We start from the raw sequence: 23,086 nt of genomic DNA on the forward strand, positions 1-23,086 counted from the left end.
CACAAGCAGAAATACCAGAATCCAATATGGCTGCCATGCATTTAAAACAGGGAAAGCTACAGGGACAAACTATTTTCTTGTACACCTGATGGATTGTATCTAACTAAAACAGCAAAAGCATACACTGTGCCATATTTTAGTGCATAGATTGAAAATTAATACATTCGTAGTTAGCACATTAAGATTTTCAGCTTGCTACTAGAATGCATTCAGCTCTGGTGCGACAACATTCCTTCATCCCAGATCCAAAAAACTGTCTCATATCTGCAGCAGCTTATAAGGGATTTAAAGAGCTCTATGCAATTCAAATAAGCCTTACCACTTCACAGAAAGTAGTTTATAAGGTGAGGACATTCAAAACAGCTGCCAACATTTGGCCATCCAGTCAAGTTTACCCTCAGGGCAGACCACAAGATGCTAAAAGAAGTATCCAAAAACCCTAAAATGTTATTAAAATGTGATTGTTGAAGTACATCTACAATCAGAAGCAGACTGCTCAAGTTAGCTTATCCAATTAAAACATGAGGACCAGACTGAGGTTTGCTAGGGAGAACAGAAACAAAACCAAGTACGTCTGGAATGATTTTCTTTGCACAGATTAGTCTAAAAATATTCAACATAAACCAAACATCCACGGTAAAGAGCCTCATACCAACAGTGAAGCATGGAGGTGGAAGAGTCATGGTTTGGGAATGCTTTTGCTGCAGCAGGAGCTGGCAAACTCCACATTACTATGATGTATTAGAGGCTTCTCAAGGAAAAGATGAGATTAAAGCTGAAGCACATATAGACCCTAGAACATCACAATGACTCAAAACATGCAGAGATTGCCACTGATTTTAGGGTCACCGTAACTTTTTCCTTCAGTTACAGTTTTCATTTTTTCATAACTGGTGGGAAGGTAATTTTAATAATATTTTAACTTAAGAGGATTTTCAAACATGAACTTTCAAAAAAAGAAAGAAAAAAAAGCGATTAGAGTTGATTTGATTATATGGTAAAATGGCCTACCATAACCTCTTGCAACCAGAGCTGAAAAGTTTTATCGCCTCACCGCGCTCGGATTTACAAGAGCTGAAAGTGCTCGCCGTCCATCGTGACAGAAAAACTGTGGAACAATCTTTTAGAGAGTTGACACACGGAAGCCCTCCACCCAGACGTAATAAATTAACCCATTAAATTCCCACAAGGGAAAGGCTATAGATCAACTTATTTCTAAAATAACAAGCTGCAGTTAACATGTCAAATTGGAAAAAATGGCTCATGCAACACCTCGAATAAAACCGAATCTTACTTCTAACACTGAAATCGCACATTTAACATTGGCAGGAACATTTCTAGACTTTATAATCTTTAAAATTGAATTGCAACCTCTATTGAACCTCAAATATGCTCATTTCTTTACACCCTATTTGATTAAAAATCTGATGCCTCGCCATGTAATGTTTGAATTTATTGGATTTGTTTCTCAGACTTGTTTTGGCCAATTGAAAATAAAAGTTCAAACATAATTTAGGTTAGGTATAACTCTGTTATTTATAATGAGTGTATTATTTTAAAAAAGGAAATAAAAGGTGATAAATCTTGTACAAAAACACTTTATTTACATTTATAAAATTGCCATTAGACGACAATCTACCCGCATCATTAAAAGCTGCCGTTGTGCTAAAAACAAGTGAAAAATGATTTGTCAAGTAAACGCATCGGTTCAAACTTTACCGGAATGACTCTTTTCTTCTTAAATTTCATCAAGCACATACACTTCCTCACAAACAAAGCACCATATTTATATCTTATAAACTCACAAGCAATTTAAAGATTTTTTTTTTTTGCCTTTTTTTATTTTTGGAGTTGAAAATTTTTTCCCACTTCATTAGAACTATTCTATTAAAAGTAACATTTCAAGAGCCTCCAGCATGTCGTTGTAATAAAAAAAAACCAAAAACCAAAACAAAACAAAACAAAACGGGTTGAGAGTTCGGATCCTTCTGCTGCCCATCAAGTGTCCCGCATGTCAGCGTGTTGGAGTGCTCAGTTTAGGAGAGATGGCGGACCGGACGGTCCACATTTGGACTGTTCTACTGAGTCACAGTCACCTGCTGGATATTCCTGATAGACGGCAAGGTGTTCATTCCCTGAGGAGGGTACAGAGAGCCGTGGATCTCCGTGGGACTGAGGGAGCCCGGCACCGGCAGAGGGCTCACCGAACCCGGGTCGCTGTGCACAGACCCGCTGCTGCCGTCGGACTGACCCAATTTCTTCTTTATCAGCTTCCTCTCTTTGGCTCTGCGGTTCTGAAACCATATTTTCACCTGAGAAAAGACACAAACAGTGAAATTCAGCACTAAAAATATTATATTATATTATATTATATTATATTATATTATATTATATTAGTAGATGGGTAACTATTCTTCTTTTGAACATCTAAAACCACCTTATATTTCACTTTACATGTTTGTAATTGAATAAAATCTACTTGTCGCTTGCTAATATTAATATTTATTGAATTAGATTGTTACATTTCCTTCTGTTTAAATATAGTAAAAAATAAATTGGGGTCTTTGTGTAAACTCCAAATATTTTAGTAAGATTTTCCAAAGTTTTTGATAAAGTAAAACAAACATATACATGCCATATATATATATATAAATCCCTTTTAAGCCATTTTTGTCAAAAACAATAAACAAGATAAATCCTAATATCCAGTATATTTAAAGAAACAATACCATACTCTTTTAAGGCAGCATTTTGAATAGAATAAAAACAGATGGATATTAGAAAGCATGCATTTATTATAAAACTTTAAAAAAAAAAACATTGCACAGGATGTAGATGAACAAAATGAGATTCTTAGAGAGGACGTTTTGTTATATTTTTTTTTCAATGAAATAATGTAAAACAATGTTAAAAACAACCTTCATATTATGAGCATTTGTTTTGAAACTTCTCAGACAGTTGAATAATAATTCCCTGAATTTTTACAGGAAACGTTGCCATATTTTATTAAGTCTTTAAAAATAAAATAAAATAGCTGAAGTACACCACATCTGATGCTAATCATTTTCCAAGCCTCTTCTAATGTCATATTTATGTCTAAAATCTATTAAAAAAATTCTTTTTCTGCTTCTCTGAAAATAAACTAAGTAAAATCCGAAAAACAAAGTATAAGATACAGTTGTAAGAACACATTTTTGTGCTATGAATTGGAGAAATGCCACATTATTTTCACATTACAGCCAATATTGTCAATGTCTTATCACCTTTTTATCAAGCTTTGGTAATAATTTATGACAAGACATATTACACCTCTTCCGAATGGATCAACATTACGCATGAGAGTATTTTTTATGCATACCTGTCTTTCCGACAGGCCCAGGTTGACAGCCAGTTCGGATTTCCTCCTGATGGTGATGTATCTGTTGAAGTGAAACTCCTTCTCCAGCTCCAGCCTCTGGTGGTCTGTGTACACCACCCTGTATTTCTCCTTCGTTCTTGTTTTACCTGAGAACAAGACAAATGCATACGGTGAGGACAAGGCGGCTTCATTTATTGATTTATTCGTTTGTTTGTTTTTATCTGAATGATCGTGAGTCTGCAGACAGCCGGTTGGGCAGGCTTGCGTGTCTGGACCGGCCAGGCCTATCTGAGCGCCGCATCGTTATTCAGCCGCGTGTGAAATCCACATCTTCTCCTCAGATACGCAAATTGAGCTGCGTTTGATCTAGTTCTGATGACAAAGCGAATTTCAAAGAACCAGGTCTCGGTTTTCCCTTAGTTATTAAGCATAGACTGAAGTTAGGAACAAATATGTGGAAATGAACTGTGAAACAACTGAATTTGTTTTATTTATTCGTATTTAAATTGAGCTGTAAAAGAGAAATTAAGTAAATTCAAATGTAAAACAGTTAATTGAGAAATATTTAATATTGAGACAGTTTAACAATCTGCTTATTTTTATTTCTGCATAAACGCTCCCAGCTGCGTGTGTGTGTGTGTGTGTGTGTGTGTGTGTGTGTGTGTGTGTGTGTGTGTGTGTGTGTGTGTGTGTGTGTGTGTGTGTGTGTGTGTGTGTGTGTAAAAAGCCGATAAAAAGTGACTCTTTCTGGGTACAGTAGTGACTCTGGGGAAGGAATTTGGCGCATATCAAAGTGGATATGACTGGTAGCGATGGAAGCAGCAAACAATGTAACAAGGAAGTCGGGCTCACAACTCCCTCCAGGAATGATGACATTAACATCACAACTGAGCACGACGCCGATTCCTCACACCTTTTTCTTTTTTTTTTTATTTCCACCCACAACAACAGAGAGTATAGTTGGCAAACCTGTAGGTTTATTACATTTATCACTTATATTCGTGTCCATGAACACCAGCTAGATAGATTTATTCTCGGGGATCATTTTAGAGGTTATGGGAGATGGCTTGCGTCTGCGTAAAATCCAAATTTATGACGGAAAATGGAGGCGTACGTCTGTCCAAGATGACGCTCTCACCTGTAGAAGATGCTTGTGCTGTTTTGCTCATCCACTGGTATGAATTGCGCCTTTCTCTCTCAGGAGAAAGCTGCGCAACAGTAACGTTGTCCGGCGGCGGCTGCAGCACCGCAGCTCCGGGGGGGTGCATGTGACTGTACTCGGACGAACAGTAAGGAACTTGTCCAGGAGATGAGTTGTTCATGGGGGGAGGAAGATTGTTAGGAGGTCCAAGACTATATGGAGCACCCCAGTCCTCTCTCGGGGCGCCATATGAGGGTCCCCAACTAGCCCCGGATTGTGCGTGCGTGTCCATGTTTGGCACATGATGGTATCCTGTAAAGTCGGGGTACTGTGGAGACGAAACGAAGTTCTGTGGAGGTAGATTGATACTTGATCTTCTTACTGGTCCTTGGTGATACATTCCGCTTTCTTTATCCAGTAAGTATCCAACGTACATGTTTTGTAAAAAAAAAAAAAAAAAGGTTGGAAAGTTTTTCTTTTCAGCAGCAGAGGGGAAAATGCAGCCAATCTCACGGCGACATTTTGACCCTGCCAACTGTTAGAGTCGATCCCTGCGCTCTCTGTAGTCCAAACGGTCTCCCAGTGTGAAATGCAGTTTGTCTCCAGCTTTACATTATGCGTCCAAATGACAAGAAGCTAAAGGTACACTGCGGCCCGCCTGACGTCGACCAACTCTTCGATCCTCGCAGATTTACATCTAAATGGAAGTGACCGGTGCTGCAGGCCCGAATGTCCCTTGCGTCTGTCCTGCAGCGCGTCATCCTGTGACAGTGGGCCTATCCCGAGCACGGGTTATCCGCTCCATGAATAAATTATCACCAGGGCCTATCAGCTGCACACACGGGCAATAAAACCGGCCTGCACGTCCACACACGCAAACAATGAGGCCTGTGCGTAATTACGCACAGATTAACTTTTACAATAAAAAGCTTGTTAAAATAATTTACCTTCGTTACTTAGGATTGGTGACTATTTAAACTTTTATCACTCTGAATTAAAACGAAATCATGTTTGAAATTTTACTGTGGGAACCGTGACCACGCTTCACACGTAAACCCGGACTTATTTGTCAGGATATTCACTTGCAAACGAGGTGCAAAGTATGAGGGACTTTTTCTTGTTTCGTATTCCGTTCACACCTCAAGGTCGCACTTCACAGCTAATTCCGGTTACAAGGAAACTGCTGCAGCCCCCTCTCCTCCTCAGAGACAAACAGTGGACGGTGGCACCATCAGTCACTGCTGTCCGCTCAAACTACTTTTAAAATGGAGCTTCACTAAACAAACAAACAAAAAAAATGCGTTTGAATTCAATTATCGACTGAAACATTCAAGCACATTTTAAAAAAGGTGCGCATTAATCAGTCATATTATCCTTCTTTAAATCACGGTCTGCTTGTTTATTGGTCACAAAAAGTTTATGAGATAGTAAAAGTGAGATGCTGCACAGAAGCATCTTTAAATAGAGCCACGCATCATTTTTCTTTTAGACATTTTCCCACAATTTTCTTTCATTGTTAATTACAAAATAGCTGCACAGAAAGCATAAATGTGCATTTTAGACTAAAACTGCAGAATAAAAAAATTCAAATAAGACAATTTTAACAATATAAATGTATTTTCAATGTGTTTTTCATCCAGCCTCTCTCATTTTGATAGATTGTGTTATTTTGTAATCAGGGTATTTTTGCAGTTTTCACACTTCATGAAGCTTTCTGGACCAAACGATGCCCCCTTGTGCTGACTGATCACGGAAGCACATGCTCACATAGACGTTGATGAAAGGTGGAAAACATGTTATTTTAATTTGGTATGTTTATCTGAAAAGAACCCCAGTTTAGATTTACAAAATCTAATTTAGATGAGCAAAATCTAAATTGGGGGGTCCTTGTTAACCTCCACTGTCCACTCCCAGTCCAGTCCAACACTTTCCAACCAAATAAATAAATAACAAATAAATAATGGTGGATTTGTGCACATTATGCATTCAGCATGTTTAGATGTTAACAAATGTAATGAAAGCCTGAAAATGATGTACAGGACTTAAAAATACAAGTATATCTCAATAAATTACATTATAATAAAATAAGTTAAAACTAATTTGATAATTAAATTCAGAGAGTAAAACTCACAGGGAACTTTAACAGCAGTATTTTTGGTATTGTGGACAGTTCCCAAGAGCTTCTGGGGGGAAAAAAGCCCCTTAATGTGAAAGGTGTCATGCATGTTCTGCATTCATCTGCGTTGTTAATGCTCAGACTCTTGCTGCAATCGATGCCTCATGAATCTCTTAAATGGTCTTTGTCTCATAATCCTCTAAACGTTTTTGCTTTTGCCTGGAAACTTTTTTTGACAAAGTTTTTCCTTCCGCTAACTTTTCAGTTAGCACCCTCGGATAAAGCAGATGGAAAACTGGTATTCCTTCCCCAGCTCCACCCTTCCATGGTCTGTGAACTGGCCTTAATATCTGTTTTCATGTTGTTTTCAAGAGAACAAGACAAATACACGGGAAGGAATATAGCATATACATGTTAAATTGTTTATACTGTTCATATTTCTTCTTCTTATGAATCGTAAAATATTGTATCATTGTTTTTTCTTTCTTTTTTGTATTACAATCCTTTGGTTTAGTTAAAATAAATTATTTTCTGTCGGTGAAGAACAGTAAAACAATGCAACACTGCCATCAAGTGATCAAATTAAGGCACTGCAGAATGTCTCATTTCTAATGTCTAAAACAGAAGTAGATCTACTTCAGTGCAATAACTTATTGTGAAACATCAATCAATGGAGTGGAATAATTACACGAGTAGTTTAATTTACTTTTTTTAAAGTCGGAGCTCCATTATCCTTTATTAATGTATTTAAACACGCACCATTTCGAAATATAGTTCCCACAAGTATATCTGAACCGGAAGTGATCCGCGCCACCTTAGCAGGCAAGCGCAGAGCAAACCGTAGATAAACCATGGCTGTCAGACCAACGAACAGAAAAAATATTGAAACTCTTTACCAGCCTGCGAGAGAAATATATATCAACAAAATCGCTGCTGTCGGAATCGACCCGTATGAGACAGAGAATGAAAACATATTAGAAGATCCAAGCTGCCTCGATCTCTTACTATGACGTAGTTCATAATGAACTGGAAGAGTGGCAGTGTTTAAACGGCTTTTAAAGGACGTACGAACTCTTCCTGTGAATAGCAAGGTTCTGGTGACTGGCAGAGTAAGTACATGTAACATACATGTAGGCTACATGTAACATACATGTATGCTACATGTCCGTGTTAGCTTGTAGATAAAAGCTACCTCAGCTAAGCTAATTTTGCTAGCTCGGCAGTAAGTACGACGGTCAGCGCTATATATCTTAGCATTACAGAGAGGTGGTAGAGTACTCAAGGATTGTAATAATAATAGTTGTAATGTACTTAGGTTGTTTGTAAATTAGGTATGAACAGGCGAGAGCTCCGCTTATTGTTGTCATAGCAACTCCTTGGCAGCTGCCTAGTTACAAAGTTCACAGAAGTGTGATGTGACATGACCACCATAGCCGTGTCTGCATCATTCCAAAGCAGAATTTGTAAAAAAAGAAGAAAAAAGATTGTAGGTGAATTACATCACAGCTGTGCTGACGGCATGATGTCACGTTCTGCCCTGTTAGTAACAGGTGGACGGGTTTATAAGACTCCTTTAGCTAAAATTCTCCCACATTCAAAGTCGGTTCTAGTGGTAGCAGATTCTAGTGTACGCCAGCAAGATGGGTTTTTCAACTGTACTGAGAAATGCGCTCCAGGTCATAGTGGACGACTCTGTGATTCCTGCCATGGATGAGTTCATCCACTGTATTCCAGAAGGAAAGTGGGAAGATCTGGCATCTGGATGTCCAGATGTAAGCATCAGAGAACGGATAGCAGATCTGGTGCACTACATGACACAGGTCTGTTCAGATGTGGTTTTGGACATCATCAAGAACTGCCAATACGATTACAAAGACTTGAAAGCAATAATGGGCAACATCATTTCTCAGGCTTTTGCTCGAGTCCTGGACATCGAAGAGCATTTCCAGACAGAGAGTACGGAGATGTTCAACATGCTTTTCTTAAAACATGTAATATCGGTGGCAACATCTCCTTTGGACAAAGAAAACCCCACACAGTGGCTCCAGGTGAATGTAAGATTTAATAGTTTGATCCAACACATCACCATCTTGATCCAGGAACTTCTGGCAATGAGGAGAAAAATCGAGAATCTGAGAAAGTCAAAACTTTCCTCAGAGAAATTCTCAGGCATTCCAGTGGATGGAGTGTCTGAGAAATACAGGAAAGATACAGTTCGGCTTTTAGTGAAGTCGTTGATGTCTAGAAGCATCAAGAAGGCAAAGACATGTTGCTTTCCTGATCACCTGGAAGCCACGGAGGAACGAGTTGTGGGGAAAATCTGGGCGAGAGTTGAGAGACAGGAATTTCAGATTAAGGAGAAATGCATTCCTCGTCTGTGCCAGACAGTCTTCAAGAACATCACTGAAACTTTAGGCTGCTCCTCTGGAAGGACGCTGGCTCTTATCGAACATAATTTAGTCGACAATGTAGTTGTGTCATGTTTTGAAAATGAACTGAAGAAGCACCAGGAAAAGAAAGACAATTCTTTCAGAAGATTCTTTTCTCGTGCTGTTAAAACATTGACACACTTTCACTAAATAAGAGACCTGGAGAAGAACACCAAGAGGAGCTTGTTCCTCTAAAAAATAGCAATGAGAGTAGAAATAATTACACATTTTTCTCTAGTGCTAAGAAGTCAGAGGTAAAATTTGCTACATCTTTGATATAAATGTATTTCAAGGAAAGACTCACACAGAGTGAAAGTAGCTATTAGAAAGTTTATGGAGGATGAGCATGACGAGGTGATTGGCTGGACAGGTGAGATGAAGAGTCTTCCAGTTTGAATTTATGCCCAGACTTCATTTTGACCTGCAAAGACTTATGAAGAGAGAAAGTTTATTTGACAGATAATCGTTGGCGCTCAGACCCCGGCAGAAGACGTGGCTCATCCTCTCTGGTAACCTCCGTCAGAGAGGATGAGCCGCCGCAGAGAAGGATTAGAGACATTTGATTTCCCTAAAAATCAAATGAAAGAGGGGACCGAGTTAAGGTCGGATGAGATAAAGAATGCTTCAGAAGATGACCAGAGGAAAAGACAAGCATACCTGCAGAGAAGAATAGGTATAGACTGCTTGAGAATCGAAAGGGAAGAAATGAGCTGGATGAGCCTGCAAAGGTGAGTAAAGGGAAAGGTAAATGGGTGCCTGCAGAATAATAATACGAGAAAAACTGAGATGACCAAAATAGCAAAGGGACAATGATGCCTTCGAGGGTATAAGGAAGGTGCATGTAGAGATGTCAGTAGGGCAGTGTTTCTCAATTCCAGTCCTCAGGCCCCTCTGCTCTGCATGTTGTAGATTATTCCCTTCTGCCACACACCTGTGGGTGATTAACAGACTTCTGCAGTACTTGATGGCTGCAGAAGAGGTCATGCAATCATTTGGATCAGCTGTTCTGGAACAGAGGCACATCTAAAACATGCAGACCAGGGGGGCCTGAGGACTGGAATTGAGAAGCACTGCAGTAGGGAAAGATAAGAATGCCTGCCAAGCCTTTGAGAGGGACTTTGAGAGGAGCCTGGCAGGGTGATGGTAGAGATGAAACAAGAAGCTTCATCTCCACCGTCACTGAGATCCTGATCAGAGCAGAGAAAGAGGAGAAAGTGGATCTGAACAGCAGGAGCTTTCTAAATAAAAAGAGAAGAGGAGGACGGAAAAAGAAGGAAGGCCCGGGATCTCTACAAAGAGGCATCATGACCTTACGGCAGATTGTAAGGTCATGGGAGGTTGTGTAGAAATCGCCGGGCTTTATGAAGGATTGAACCCTGATGATCGGAGATGAGGAAGATGAAGAGTCTTCCGGTTTGAATCTATGCCTCGGCTTCATTCAGCTGTGTGAAAAATGTCAATTTAGTTAGAAATTAATTTCTTTAAAAATCCAAAGCTGTTTTTTATTGTCATTGTGAAGCTGTGTGAAGTATTCATTTTAAGATACAAAATTACTTTTTTTCTCTAAATGATGCTTTCACCTGCAAATAATTGCAAATAATTTCACCTGCGAAGTTTTTTTTTATGACAGGTGTTTGATTTAAAACAGTGTTTTATGCATCTATTGCAGAAGATAAAACAATAGGGCATGAACAGACTTAATAACTTAAGTATCTTAAGTTAATAAATTAAGTTATGTTAAGTTATGAAGTTAACTTATTAGCTAAATAAGTTATTATTGACTCATTAAGTTGATACGTTAGTTTTAACTTAAGTTAATTACTTAAGAACTTGTTAATGTAAATTATTAATAAGTTATTAATAACTTATTATTAAGTCACATATACTATTAATATTATATTAATACATCATATATATTAATATTATATATATAATATTAATACTAAATATATATATATAATATTAATAGTATATGTGACTTAATTAATAATAAGTTATTATTAACTAAATATTAAGTTAATAATACCTGTACAGTATAACTTATAGATGTTTGAGAAGTGACCACAGGAAAGGAGGTAAACTAGTAACTAGTATCTGTGGAGGTAAACTAGTAACGCGGTGATGAGTTTTAATATCTAATGTAAAACGTCTGCATAGAAAGACGTGGAAAAATGAGCCGAGTACTTTGCTTATGGGCTGTTTTACTGACAGCAACAGACTCAAATATTTTTTTTTCCTTTAATTGCTTACAGTTTTTGCTGTGTAATATATTCCATCAATATGTAAATTATTACTAGAGATAAACATGAGGAAATGTTACTCTCAAAGAAATGTATTACAGAAAGAGAAAATATGTCATCATGTGCTTGATTGTTACTTATCGGATTCAAAACATGTGTGAACTCCACATAAAATTTGTTATCAGCAAATCAAATAAGTAAACAAACTAATTAGTAAACAACAACAAAAAAGCGCTTCTAGAACATTTTGTACAGTCATATTTTAAAATAGAAAAAAAAAAAGAAAACAACAACCAGTTGGTCGGAATGGAATTTACTCATACTGACGAAAACAAATGATTTTCTGAGAAATATTTTTAGATGTGGGTTTGTGGGGTTAAAACAACCCCAACAGTCTGTGTGCTGGATGTTACTGATTAAATAAAGGAGTTGCAGCTGTCTGGCTCGCTGGTGGAAGACGTTACAAGGCAGGGTGGAAGCCTGGGTGGTTTTGGCTGTTCATCGGCGTGGTTGGCCGTAAAAATCAAATCATCCGCATCACAGCTTATATGTCTGTTTGTAAGGGAATTATTTCTGTTGCAGCAATTCGGTCTTTATTGTTTTTTGTAAATATTACATTTGAAACTTCTTTATTGTTGAAGGGAACATCTGAATCTACCTGTTGCTTTACTAACAGGTTTGTAAACCAGAGATGCAAACAGATTAAAACACCTATTAATATTTGGTTATTCTTTGAGTTTTTTCTTTTTTTCTTTTTCTGTTTCTGCTACCTGATTGGGATTCGGAATCTGATACAAATCTAATAAAACTGAACTTTGATTATTTAATTTGTCGTTGTGATGACTCTTTAAAGGGGCAGTTTTATGTAAAATCAACTTTCTGAGCTTTACATTATGTTACAAAGTTATTCCCTCATCAAAAACCTTCCCTTTAGTGTTGCTTTGATTTTTTCATGCGTGTTTGAGAAATCCTGTCATCTCCATGGCAACCATTCAGCTGTAAAGAACACCTGGGTGGACCTAGCTCCGCCTTTAAGACGCAGCTCCTCCTCAGAGCTGAAGTTTCTGCTTCACAGAGCAGCCCTCACCCAATCAGCTCCTACAGACTAGCCAGCAGCAATTAGCAAACACCTGGTGGAACTGCTGTGCTCATTATAGGAGCCACTTCTCAGTGAAACGCTGGTAAAAACGTTGTCAAAGGGTTAGTAGAGGAGCCATGTTGTGATGACTTCCTGAAGGCGGAGTTTAAGAATGAGCAGGACCTTTTAAAGAGACAGAGGCCCAATTTCAAGGGTTTGAATTTCTTTAAGTAATATTTGTGGATTATGTGTCTGGAAAACACTTAAGACTGCCCCTTTAAACTTAGCAGATGTAGAAACATTTGATGCTGAAGTTGAGCTGTTTTTGCTCCCACACATACATTGCGCAGTGAACACCAGTTCACCCCATTGTTTACCTTCCTGGTAGGGGGCAAAGGAGGCGTACTGAGTGTTCCTGCACCAGCAGGACCTAGGGACCAGACGCTGCGGCCATAGTGGCATCATTAATGCAAACATGATGGAGTTGTGTTGTTGCTCAGATGCATGTCTGCAGTGTTAATGCCTCTCTTTCTCTCTCTTTCTTTCTCTGCTGCTTCTGTCTGCATGTTTGGTGAATTTAAACAAAATGTGCAGCAGCAGACTCTCATGGTCGTGTTTCCAGCCTCAAGCCGTTTGTTATTGCGCGGTGACTGGCGATCCCTTCTCCTTTCATCCTTGCTGCATCCAATTGCTTTGCATTCATGTGGCAGAAACGGCCATAAATCTGTCAGGAAGGAAATATTAAGCAGTTTGTTTGGGTTAACTGATGCTTCATAAAATGCAGCTTGCTTTAAAGTTTTTTGAAATATTTTTTTATACGTTTTGGTGACAAAAATATGTTCTTTGGGGTAAAGTATTTCTGCAGACACAAGAAGGCAATCAAGAAGTTTTAAAAGATTATTTTGAAGTTTTGTGCACACTTGACTGATGGATTGCAGTGCAGATCTTTGGTGATGTGTGTGGTTGGATCACACTGAGTTGGATAATTTCTTTCATTACTCGGTTTCCGTTTTTGGTTTTCATTTAAAAGTATTTGAAACAAGAAAAGTGGGGCTTTACAAGAGCTGCAGATGTTTGAGCTACATTATGTTTCCTCACTGAGTAAATATCATCTCATTCAATCAATCAAAGCAAATAGAATCTTAAAATACATAAAAATAGTATAAAAATGCCACATGGTAAAGGCATAAATATCATCCAGTTATTATATTTAGTGTGCTCCTGCTCAAAATAATGTGCCCCGGAGTTAGTTAATTTAAAAATGGACAAAATGTGCATGTTTATTTGAGCATTGAAAGAACTTACTATTCATAATTAGTGACGGTAGATTTTGTTGAAATCAAACTATTCACTAAAAATTAAAAAGAATCTCGTGTCCAAAATCTTAACAACTATTTTGGGTCTAATTCTAATCTAAATATTTAATAAGCTTGAAATAGGACAAAAATAACTTTCAAGTAATTTTCCAGCAAGATATGGGAGCTACTTTTAAGTAAATAATTCATTAATATGGATTTTTTAAAAAGTACTGCTTCCACTGGCAGATTTTTCACTTATAAGATGCAAAAGATGTCTTGTTTTAAGTGGAATAAATACTTTTTCATCAATATTGAGGAATTATTTACTTAAATTAAGCTTCTATATCTTGCTGAAAAGTTAATTGTAAGTTTGTTTTGTCTTATTTCAGGTGCACTAAGATATTTGCACTAAAAACTGGACAAAAATACCAGCCAATGAATAGAAGTGATCCAAGATCAGCCAGACACCAGAGTTGTGTTAATTAACTCTGACATAATTATTAAATTTGGATTATTTTAAAATTTATTAACCTTTATGGTCTCATTTTTGTCGAATAAGAACCTGCAGCTGGCCTTCGTGTGAATGTAATGAGCAGCAATCTAGAAAACATTAATTTTGGTTGAAATAAGTTAATTTGGGGGTCATGTTGTAAAATTCAAGTGGCCTGCAGAAATTGGCAGGAGAGCAGAGAGCCTTTAAAGGTCATAGGTCAAAGTACAAGATGTTGGTCTTGCTTCAATCTCCACAGATGTTTTTGTACACTGCTGATGTTTTTTTCCTTTTTCCAGATAAACTCTTTATTTAGCGTAATGAGTTGTTGCCTCGGCTACCTGAGGTTGGGTTAAAGTTTGGAGTTTTCATGGGAAAGTACCAAACTCATTGTTATGAATTTAGGTGAGAGGTGTGAACGTGGTTAACCCGCCGCTCATCTGCCTCTGTGGGGTCTGGGAATGTCATTGTGTGGGCGTTTCTGTCTCCAGGGAGTTAACGTTTAATTTTCTTCCTTTCATCCTCTTTTTTTAAAAAAACATTTTTTGCATAAAAAGCCTCTGTTAGACGGAAATACAAGCCACATCCCAGATGTTTCCCTTTCACTTCTTATTAAATTGTAACTTCAAATGTTCTCTGAATTCATTAATGGTTCCTTTTGCGTGATTAATGGAGTGTTTTTGCAGCTCTGTTTGCTTTGGGAAGAGGCTGTGGAAGCGGCCAGAGGGAACTGGGAGTGGGGTGAAGGGGATCATGAGTGTTATTGTTAAATGAGGAAAACACAATCAGACGCCTCACAGCCAATGATGATGATCACTTATTAACGTAATTGTCCTGCAGGCCACAGGATGGCAGTGCATTTTAGAAAAAGGCAACATATCTTCTAACTATTGTGGAGACGCCTTGGAGGAAAATAGTCAGTGTAATTTTAATTTATTTTTAAATGCTGCTGTGCTGTTGAGTCAGATGAATTCCTAATGAGAAATTATATATTTTTAGAAAAGCAGACTAAAATAAAGATTATGTCTGTGGATTCACAATGGTTTTTATTTCTCTTAAAAACTTTACAATACTTGTTTTTGGGCTGATAAAGATTTCTTTAAATGATTCAATTTGAACTATATTTATTGTTAAACTTTCATATAATTATTATCAGGTTGAATAATTTTGTAGTAGCTCTACATTGACATATTTTACTTGAGTAAAAGTAGAAAGTAGCTGTTCAAGAAATTACTCAAGTATTTGGTAAAAAAGGCGACTCAAGTGATCAAAATATCATTTAGTATTTAAAAATTACATCATTAGATGGACCAAAATGACAATAATTGATATAACTGACATAATTACATAATAACAATTATGTCAACAAAATCAGGCAAATAAGAAAACATTTTTCCAAATCAGTTTCTTTCAATAAAAAGCTTGTGAAACTTTAACAAAAACTGCCGGTGTGTGTCTGTGTCTGGTGAATTTATGGTTAAAACATGTTTGTTTTTCATTCAGTGGGTAGAAAATCCAGAACTTTTACTCAAGAGTAGAAATATTTTATTATAAAATAAAAGTAAAAAGTACAGTTTAGTACAAGCAGTTCTAAAAGTAAATTATTTCCAAAATGCAACTTGAATAAATGTAATTAGTTACCAAACTCTGTTATTTCCTTATGATGCAGTATTTTAAATGACGTGCACCAGCTCCTTTTGTGGCAAAACACATCATGATGCTGCCACCTCCGTACGTCATAGTTAACAAGCTATTTTCAGGTGGCAATATTTCCTCTTTCTTTCTCCAAATATTACAAACTTTGACTTTTCTTTCAAGTTGAAGTCTTTGTGCCTGAGTGCATTTGTAAACTGTAAAGTAGCTTTGTGACTTGCTTTTAGAGTGATGTCTTCTTCATTTTTCAGCCGATGTTGGTATGGACTCATAACTCTGTCTTACTGGCTTCATCCAGCAACTTCACAAAGTGTTTTGGTTTTATTCTGGAGTTGATTTGGACAATTTACTCCAAAACATGTTCCTCTTTTGGGGGCACAAGCAAGACAAGATAATCGTATTTGCAAACTTTGACTAAGTTTTCTTAAATCTTTAACTGAGAAGCAGTGCCGTCCCTCTGGAAATGATCCTCCAACCTGCACAGGAATGGAAAATCACTGCATCAGATGCAAAAGACAGAAAAAAACATGACAGTCACAAACCCCGCTCCCCTCCTACATCCTTCCCCTGTTTGTTTGCATCTTATATTCCTGAAATAGTCTGCAGAGGAAGGTGTTGACATGCGTTCAGATCCAATGGTTGGCACACAAGTTACTGTAAACACAGCAAGGGACAACAGGGGACAGTCAATGACCCATGTCCCCTAGTGTGTGTGCGTGTGTGAGGTCCCCTCACTTGGACACACCTAGCGCCGGTAAAAAGTGTCTCCAGAGGAAGGCCAGTGTGTGGCGCCCTCCGGTCGTGACCAGGATGATTAAGAGTTCCTTCCTTTCCTGCTTGGAGCCGGACAATGTCCCGAGGAACAGACAGGCTGCCGACACCTTGTCATAACTAGGAAGTGAGTCTTCCACAATCCGAAGACCAGGAGCCGGGCCCACACTTCAGCCCAGACAAACCTTTGGTTTACTGAGTCAACAGGCTGGGCTGCAGTCTTCTCATCTAACGCACTGTCTGCATCACAGTCCCAAGAGGTTTGATGATAAGTTTGGAAGGTCAGGGAGGCAATTAGTAGGAAAATCTTTCATACTGAAAGTATTTCTTTTTCTCAGGTTGGATTTTTGCCATAAAAATGTACAATTTCTTATTTTTTCAGTAAAAAGTGAAAATTAAGTTAGCTCCTAAATATTTATTCTTAGTTCCCACAAGTCTGAAGCAGAAGTGACCCACGCCATTTTAATAGGTAAATGTGTGCAATGCATAGCAAACCTGTGGCTTTGAGACCAACAAAAAGAAAATATGTAGACACTCTAGATCAGGGAAATGTGCTTAGGGCCCCCATGCCACCAGGGGGCCCCCAAGAGCACCAAAGTAGCATCATAGACAAATGTACATATATTTGAGAGAACATTGAATATTGCAACCTAAATGCTATTACACATGGAAAAACAATTTCTGTATTGTTTTTATAAATAATAATGTAAATAATAATAATTAATCTCTTTCTGTTGATGGCTGCTGCCACTATTTAGGAAATATAAGTTATTAAATTTAGTGTTTATCAGCTGATGTTACTTTCAAATAGTTAACATAAGATACCACTCTGCATTTCAAAATCCAAAAGAATTTTTTAAAACTTTGTTACTCCTGTAAGGTTAAAATCAGTAGGCATAATAGCACTATTGATTGTAATAGTATAATGTATACTATTACGTATACATATATGTATACATACATATAATGTATGCTAATTACAAATGATGCTAATGACAGCAGGTGTGTTCTTTTTTATTAAATCTGAGTTGCTGCCATGCGATTGGCTGAGTTGGTCGTTTTTTATGTTAAGTAATTTCACAAATGTAGGTGACAAACTTGCTGACAAGTGTGTATGTTAGTAGTACGGGGTTCCTATGTGTTCATGTCAAAACTCTGTGCTCTTCCAGAGTCAAATCTGGAGATTTTTCAGAACTTTTTAGCCATAAACAACTCTGCAGATCCCACACATGCTGGACACTCACTGTAACTTTAGATCGACGGTAAGGAACGGCATTTACAAAAACTGAGCTACCATTGACGCCATTACCTTAAATCTTCCTGGTCTTCTTCTGTAAAATACTGTAATTATACTGTATAAATATAAATCTTAAATTATTTAAATAAACATGCTCTCTGGTTTTATCATGTAAAATAAACATGACATTGACTTGATGTTAATATGTTAACTTTTTTGTGTACAAACTGGGTCAATAAAGCAGAATGTGATTCTTAAATCAAAATTAAAATGTGTCCAGAGTGTGTCAGGACCCTGATGCTATCAAGATTTGTAACTTTTCTGGTGAACAAGATATAAAAATATAAAAACCCTTTGAGACCAAAATGAAATATCAAAACTCATCCGCAGCAGGAAAGAGCCTCACCTCTTTGAGTCACAGCGGTCTGCGCCCATTTTCCACCTACATATCACAGCAAAGTGATTCATAAAAAGTTTTTTTTTTCCAAGAATGGAGTCAGGAATAGAACGACTGTATAAATATATAAATCTTTATTCATTTATTTACTTCATACACTCTGTTAACAGTGTTGGGTAGCATTACACGTTAATAAATCTAAGCTGTAGCGCTCCATGTGGGTTTGAGTCACAAATAAATGCAATAAAGCCAACTTTTCCTATTACAGTGAAGGTGAAATGTTCAAGAGGGAGAAATGAGCTAAACAAGTGAGGCGTGATCTATTCGGACGGAAAGGATGATCCTTTAAGCACAAAGCAAATATATATAAAAAAAGACATAACGCACCAAATACTGCAAACGTTAACGTCCTACTATATAGATATGGGTTAAATATAAACAATGCATCTAAAATCTTTGCAAAAAATGTCACCTACAACAAACAACACTGTCTCAATAAAATACAGTAACAATACAAAATACATTTACTTGATATCACTTGGTGTCAGTGCATAATTGTTCCCACTTCATCTGAAAAAACATAAATTCATTTTTACTCACAAATACTGTATTTGTAGTGGTAATTGAACACAACATAGCTCTAAACGTCCACTCCACGGTTTCCGTTTCCATGCAGATGTTGCGAAACCAGACTGAGCTGTTGCTGCTGACTCAAAGTTTGTGCAGCCAGCGGTGGGAACTTTGCAAAACGAGGCTCAGAGAACAACCTGCTCACCTGTTTACGAGGAGATTTCCTACAGTTGAACAAAAACAGGAATGAAACACGGGAAAACATCAGAAAATCTGATCTGGAAAATATCCTTTAGTTAACCGTTAAATCTGGGTGAAAAGCGAAACAACGGGTGACAGTGTTTGCAATCTCTACATAAATATACAACTTCCTAGTACTTTTTGGATCAAATGTTCCTATGAAGATTTGTTCTAATTACATGTGTTGATATACAAATCGTATTTTAGGGCAAAACAAAGAAGGAGAAATAAAATAGCAGTGCAGCGTTTAATTCGCACCAAACAGGAGGAGGAAATTATATAAATGTTTCGCTGTAAGGTAACATCTGAACCCTGTTTCCTTCATTAACCTGGGAGTTTTAAAACTCTGAACAGCAAAGCAAACAAATAAACCGTTTCCTGTATGGGTAGACCTGAGTTCAATCAGCAACTTTTTAATTTTTTTTGTATAAAATCAAACCTCAAACATGAATGTCCTCTATTTTTTTTATTTTGTACAGTAGTTTAGGATACCACCTTTAGTGCTCTCCTGGCATAAAAACCTTTAGAATAAATTAATCTTCTTTTGTAGATTAGAGTGAATTCAAATCTCACATTCAAAAGAATGTGGACAAATCCAACCTAGTAGTAATATTTGTATTTTATTTTACAAGGATTTTTGTTTAATTATGAGAAAATAGGCAGAATTATTATTAGTAGAATAAAAATGCAGTTTTACCAGAAAAATTTTGAAAATTATGATAAAAAGTAATTTTTTAGTAAAAAGCTTCCAGAGATATAAAAATGTGATGTGAGCGGCTCAGTTTGTCTGTTTTTTTTTTATAAATTTGATTGCTTAAACTTCTGCTACTGGTAATTTGATGCTGATTTTAAAAGATGAAGTATTTCCTTATTTTTTATGATATTCCCAACATTTCTCATTTTAATTTTTGTTTTCATAAAATTACAACTTTGTTCTCTTATTTTACGACTGTATTCTGCTAACATTGACATTATTTTCATGATATTTCGACTTTATTGTCGTACAACTTTACTCTATTACCATGACTACAACTTTATTCTCGAACTAAAAATATTTAGCCTGCCTCTAACAATTCATCGTAGATTTTACCTGAATTCACAGGCCAAATAAACACGACTGCTTTGGTAAAAAAAAAAAAAACTGATTTTCCAAAAATTAAATCTTCAAAAAACAAAATTTTGATTAGTCAATAAAACTGATTTATCACCCAGTCATAAGACGCAGTGATAAAAAAACAAACGTAAATTAAGTCTAAATCCTCCATATAGGTTTATTTACTATGACCATAAGAGAATGTAAATTTTCCACCAGTTTACGCTACATTGTTAAAAGATCAATTATTTTATTCCTTCTTGGGTTTAACTCTTCTTTGTGGATCGTTATTATCTGGGGTCAAGTCGGGATCAATGCGGTTTGTTTCACAGTAGATCAGAGAAATACCTGAGGCTGTTTTCAGCTGTTTGACAGTGAAGGTTGGGACAGATCAGCAGCATTAACAAGAAGCCAACATGTGGAAAAAAACCCCCCAAAAACCCAGGAATCAACAATCCGGAGATCCACAGGGGAGCGCAGTGGAGCTGAGTCACTTCAGAGTCCATGAAAAGGGAATCTTGTCTTTTCCTCCCCGGCCGCTGACGCACGGGGGGAACAAAGCCGAGGCCTTGACGCTTCCACTCTCGGATCCTCCGGTGGGGTTCGGGCGGAGGCTACACGGGAGGCGTGGAGTAGCGCACCACGGAGTTGTAGTCAGGCGGCGGGCTGTGACACTCCAGGCTGACGTCCAGAGCCGAGTCGTCCAGACTGAAGTCCAGCGGCAGGACGGTGGGCAGGAACTTGTCCTTCTCCGGGTCGTTCAGCACCGACTCTTTGCTCTTACTCACTGCCTTCATCCTGAAAACAGAGAAAGGAAAACACAAAATAAGGTTTTAGTTTTATTTAAAGTATGCAACTTTTATAAACAGTGAAGAGTTGGATAATAGTTACTTTTACTTGAGCAACTTTTTTGTAAAAATGTACTTTTAGGAGTATTTTGTTAGTTTTACATTTACTTGAGTAAAGTTTCTAGATTGATGTTTTAAAAAAGATTCACCAGACACAGATCCACACCTGCAGTTTTTGTTAAACTTCATAAGTTCTTTATGGAAAGAAACTGATTTGGGAAAATGTTCTTTTGCCTGATTTAGTTATTTTTTACTACTTATATGAATTAATGTCATTTTCGTACTTAAAATACCAAAAATTTCCACTCAGCTTTATATTTTGGCTTATATAATTATGTAATTTTAAATTATTAAATGACTGATAATTTGAGTAGACTTTTTATCAAATTCTTTCTGGGTACTTTCTTGGACGGATACGTTTTACTTTTACTTGAATAAACATATGATGAAGTAGTGTTACTCTTATTTGAGTGCAACATTTGGATACTCTGCCACATCTGGTACTGAGACAGATAATCTGTTAAATAATCCAGCTCCTCTGGCTTCTCCCAGTGCTAATTAAAAACAACCAATCGGAGCCAGGAGGCGGGTCTTAGTGCTGTCAATCAAGAGCTTTTAATGCCACTAATGGACCTTACTTGCATAACTGTAAAGAAAAACATGCCTTCATGAAATAAAATGTCCCCCTGCAGGCCTGTTTGATCCAATTTCCTTTAAACATTTCCATCCTTATAATCAGAAAAACCTCCCTGTTTTTATGCTCGATATAATCAATCATCCTGAGGTTTTTCTCCTTCCTTTAATTGCTACATTATGACTGAGTGTTTCTGTCTTGGACCAGAACCTCTCCCTTCAGAGTAAAGGGTCAGCTCCCAGCAGGAGGAAGACACGACACCAAACTGGAATTCAGTCTTGATTAATAAACTATCTGGTAAACCAGTTATTAAAGCGCAACATGTTACCTTCTCAGTAGTGGAGTGGAGTTTTTCTATTGAAAATGTTGGAATAAGTTAGATTTATGGTGATTTTTCTTGTTTTCTGGGTGAAAGAAGGAAGGCTACTCCTGCAGGGGAGGTCCTTGTAAACCTTCTTAAGTTTAGAAACTGGCAGTGATTGAGTGGCTGCCCGGCGAGAGACGACTCCCCTTGAAACACAGATAATTGTCTGGATGCTTGAGCTAACGCTTTGTGCCGGGCGGAGGGTTTGATTGGACAGGCAGACCCGTAATGAGCCCTTAATGTTTCGTTTTCAGATCTGAAAGACACTTTGAGGCAACGTGGTGTGAAGTTGGGTGAGCTGTAAATGAATTACAGCTCTGCTCCACATGTTACTCTCCCCCTGGCTACAAGTTAAATCTGCTGTTTTTCATGCAAGTTTCGCCTCTTTTCTCTTTGCCTTGATGAAGATAAGCACTTTGAATTCAAGCTTCAGTGTAAAATATAGAAGCTAAATGTGTAATTTTTGGGATTTCGAGACAAAATCTCCACCATATTCGACGTGTTCCTTCAGTAAACCTCTAAATGGAGAACATATTGCCTCAGATTTGTTTTCCTCCCTCAAACAGCTGCAATGTCATTGAAAACTGCTGGATCCTCGAGTTAAAAAAAAGATTTTTCTTTTGTTTTTAGCGCTTTCTTTTCCCTCTAACGTCTCTATTATTTTGACTCATACAAAGTTCCTTTGGACAAAAGAGAAAACGGGCTGCTGACTTCTTTTTAAATGTGTGAATTTGTATGACAGTTACAGCGTCTGCATTCCAGCTCGCTGAGCCGGTTTCCACGCTGGTTTTCTGTGATCGCTGTCTGTGTTTGTGTTGGTTCGTTGCCTCTAAAGGGCACTGGGAAGGTCGCAGCTTACGTACGCCAAGGCCATGATGCTCAGAGGTCGGCCTGCCAACGACATCAGAGTCTTCATGTTGTCGGACGAAAGACCCATCCCGCTGTCCGACTGACCCTGAAGGACAGGAAGATGGGAAATGATTAAACGATTATTACTAAAAGTGTAAGAGAGAACGGAAGTGTGCAGGAAGTTTTGCATTTGCTTCCCAAAGAGGAAGACATTTATTTAAAGTAGTGTTTAGGCTTTCTTAATGTCTGTGATACAATTTTCTTATGACTTTGGTTGATT

General features: G+C 37.5%; 2 protein-coding genes across 3 annotated transcripts in view; both read right to left on the minus strand.

Annotated features, from left to right (window-relative positions):
* Positions 1–1,820: 1,820 nt before the first annotated feature.
* Positions 1,821–5,215, minus strand: cdx4 (caudal type homeobox 4). Its single transcript, XM_028009419.1, has 3 exons — positions 4,497–5,215; positions 3,359–3,504; positions 1,821–2,312 (listed from the first exon to the last, which is right to left on the minus strand). Exons 1-3 carry the CDS (start codon positions 4,933–4,935, stop codon positions 2,079–2,081), a joined length of 819 nt encoding a protein of 272 aa, XP_027865220.1. The 5' UTR covers positions 4,936–5,215; the 3' UTR covers positions 1,821–2,078.
* Positions 5,216–18,320: 13,105 nt separating this feature from the next.
* kdrl (kinase insert domain receptor like) overlaps positions 18,321–23,086 on the minus strand; it is a 56,533-nt gene continuing 51,767 nt past the window's right edge. The window contains exons 29-30 of one of the 2 annotated variants that reach the window (XM_028009070.1): positions 22,821–22,912; positions 18,321–20,909 (exon numbers count right to left, since the gene is read on the minus strand). In XM_028009070.1, coding sequence (XP_027864871.1) covers positions 20,726–20,909; positions 22,821–22,912 — 276 coding nt within the window. In that variant the 3' untranslated portion in view covers positions 18,321–20,725. The remainder of the gene's footprint in view (positions 20,910–22,820; positions 22,913–23,086) is intronic. The other variant, XM_028009071.1, reaches the window with a different exon arrangement.

Source organism: Xiphophorus couchianus, chromosome 23 (genome assembly GCF_001444195.1).
Source record: "Xiphophorus couchianus chromosome 23, X_couchianus-1.0, whole genome shotgun sequence".
NCBI classification, from domain to species: Eukaryota; Metazoa; Chordata; class Actinopteri; order Cyprinodontiformes; family Poeciliidae; genus Xiphophorus; species Xiphophorus couchianus.

What these genes read in the sequence shown, in the direction of transcription:
- cdx4 (XM_028009419.1), bottom strand. Translation starts at nt 4,935, where the DNA reads ATGTACGTTGGATACTTACTGGATAAAGAAAGCGGAATGTATCACCAA. An exon ending in AGCACAAGCATCTTCTACAG is followed by an intron (nt 3,505 to 4,496) that starts GTGAGAGCGTCA and finishes TCTTGTTCTCAG; the next exon opens with GTAAAACAAGAACGAAGGAG. An exon ending in TGGGCCTGTCGGAAAGACAG is followed by an intron (nt 2,313 to 3,358) that starts GTATGCATAAAA and finishes GTCTTTTCTCAG; the next exon opens with GTGAAAATATGGTTTCAGAA.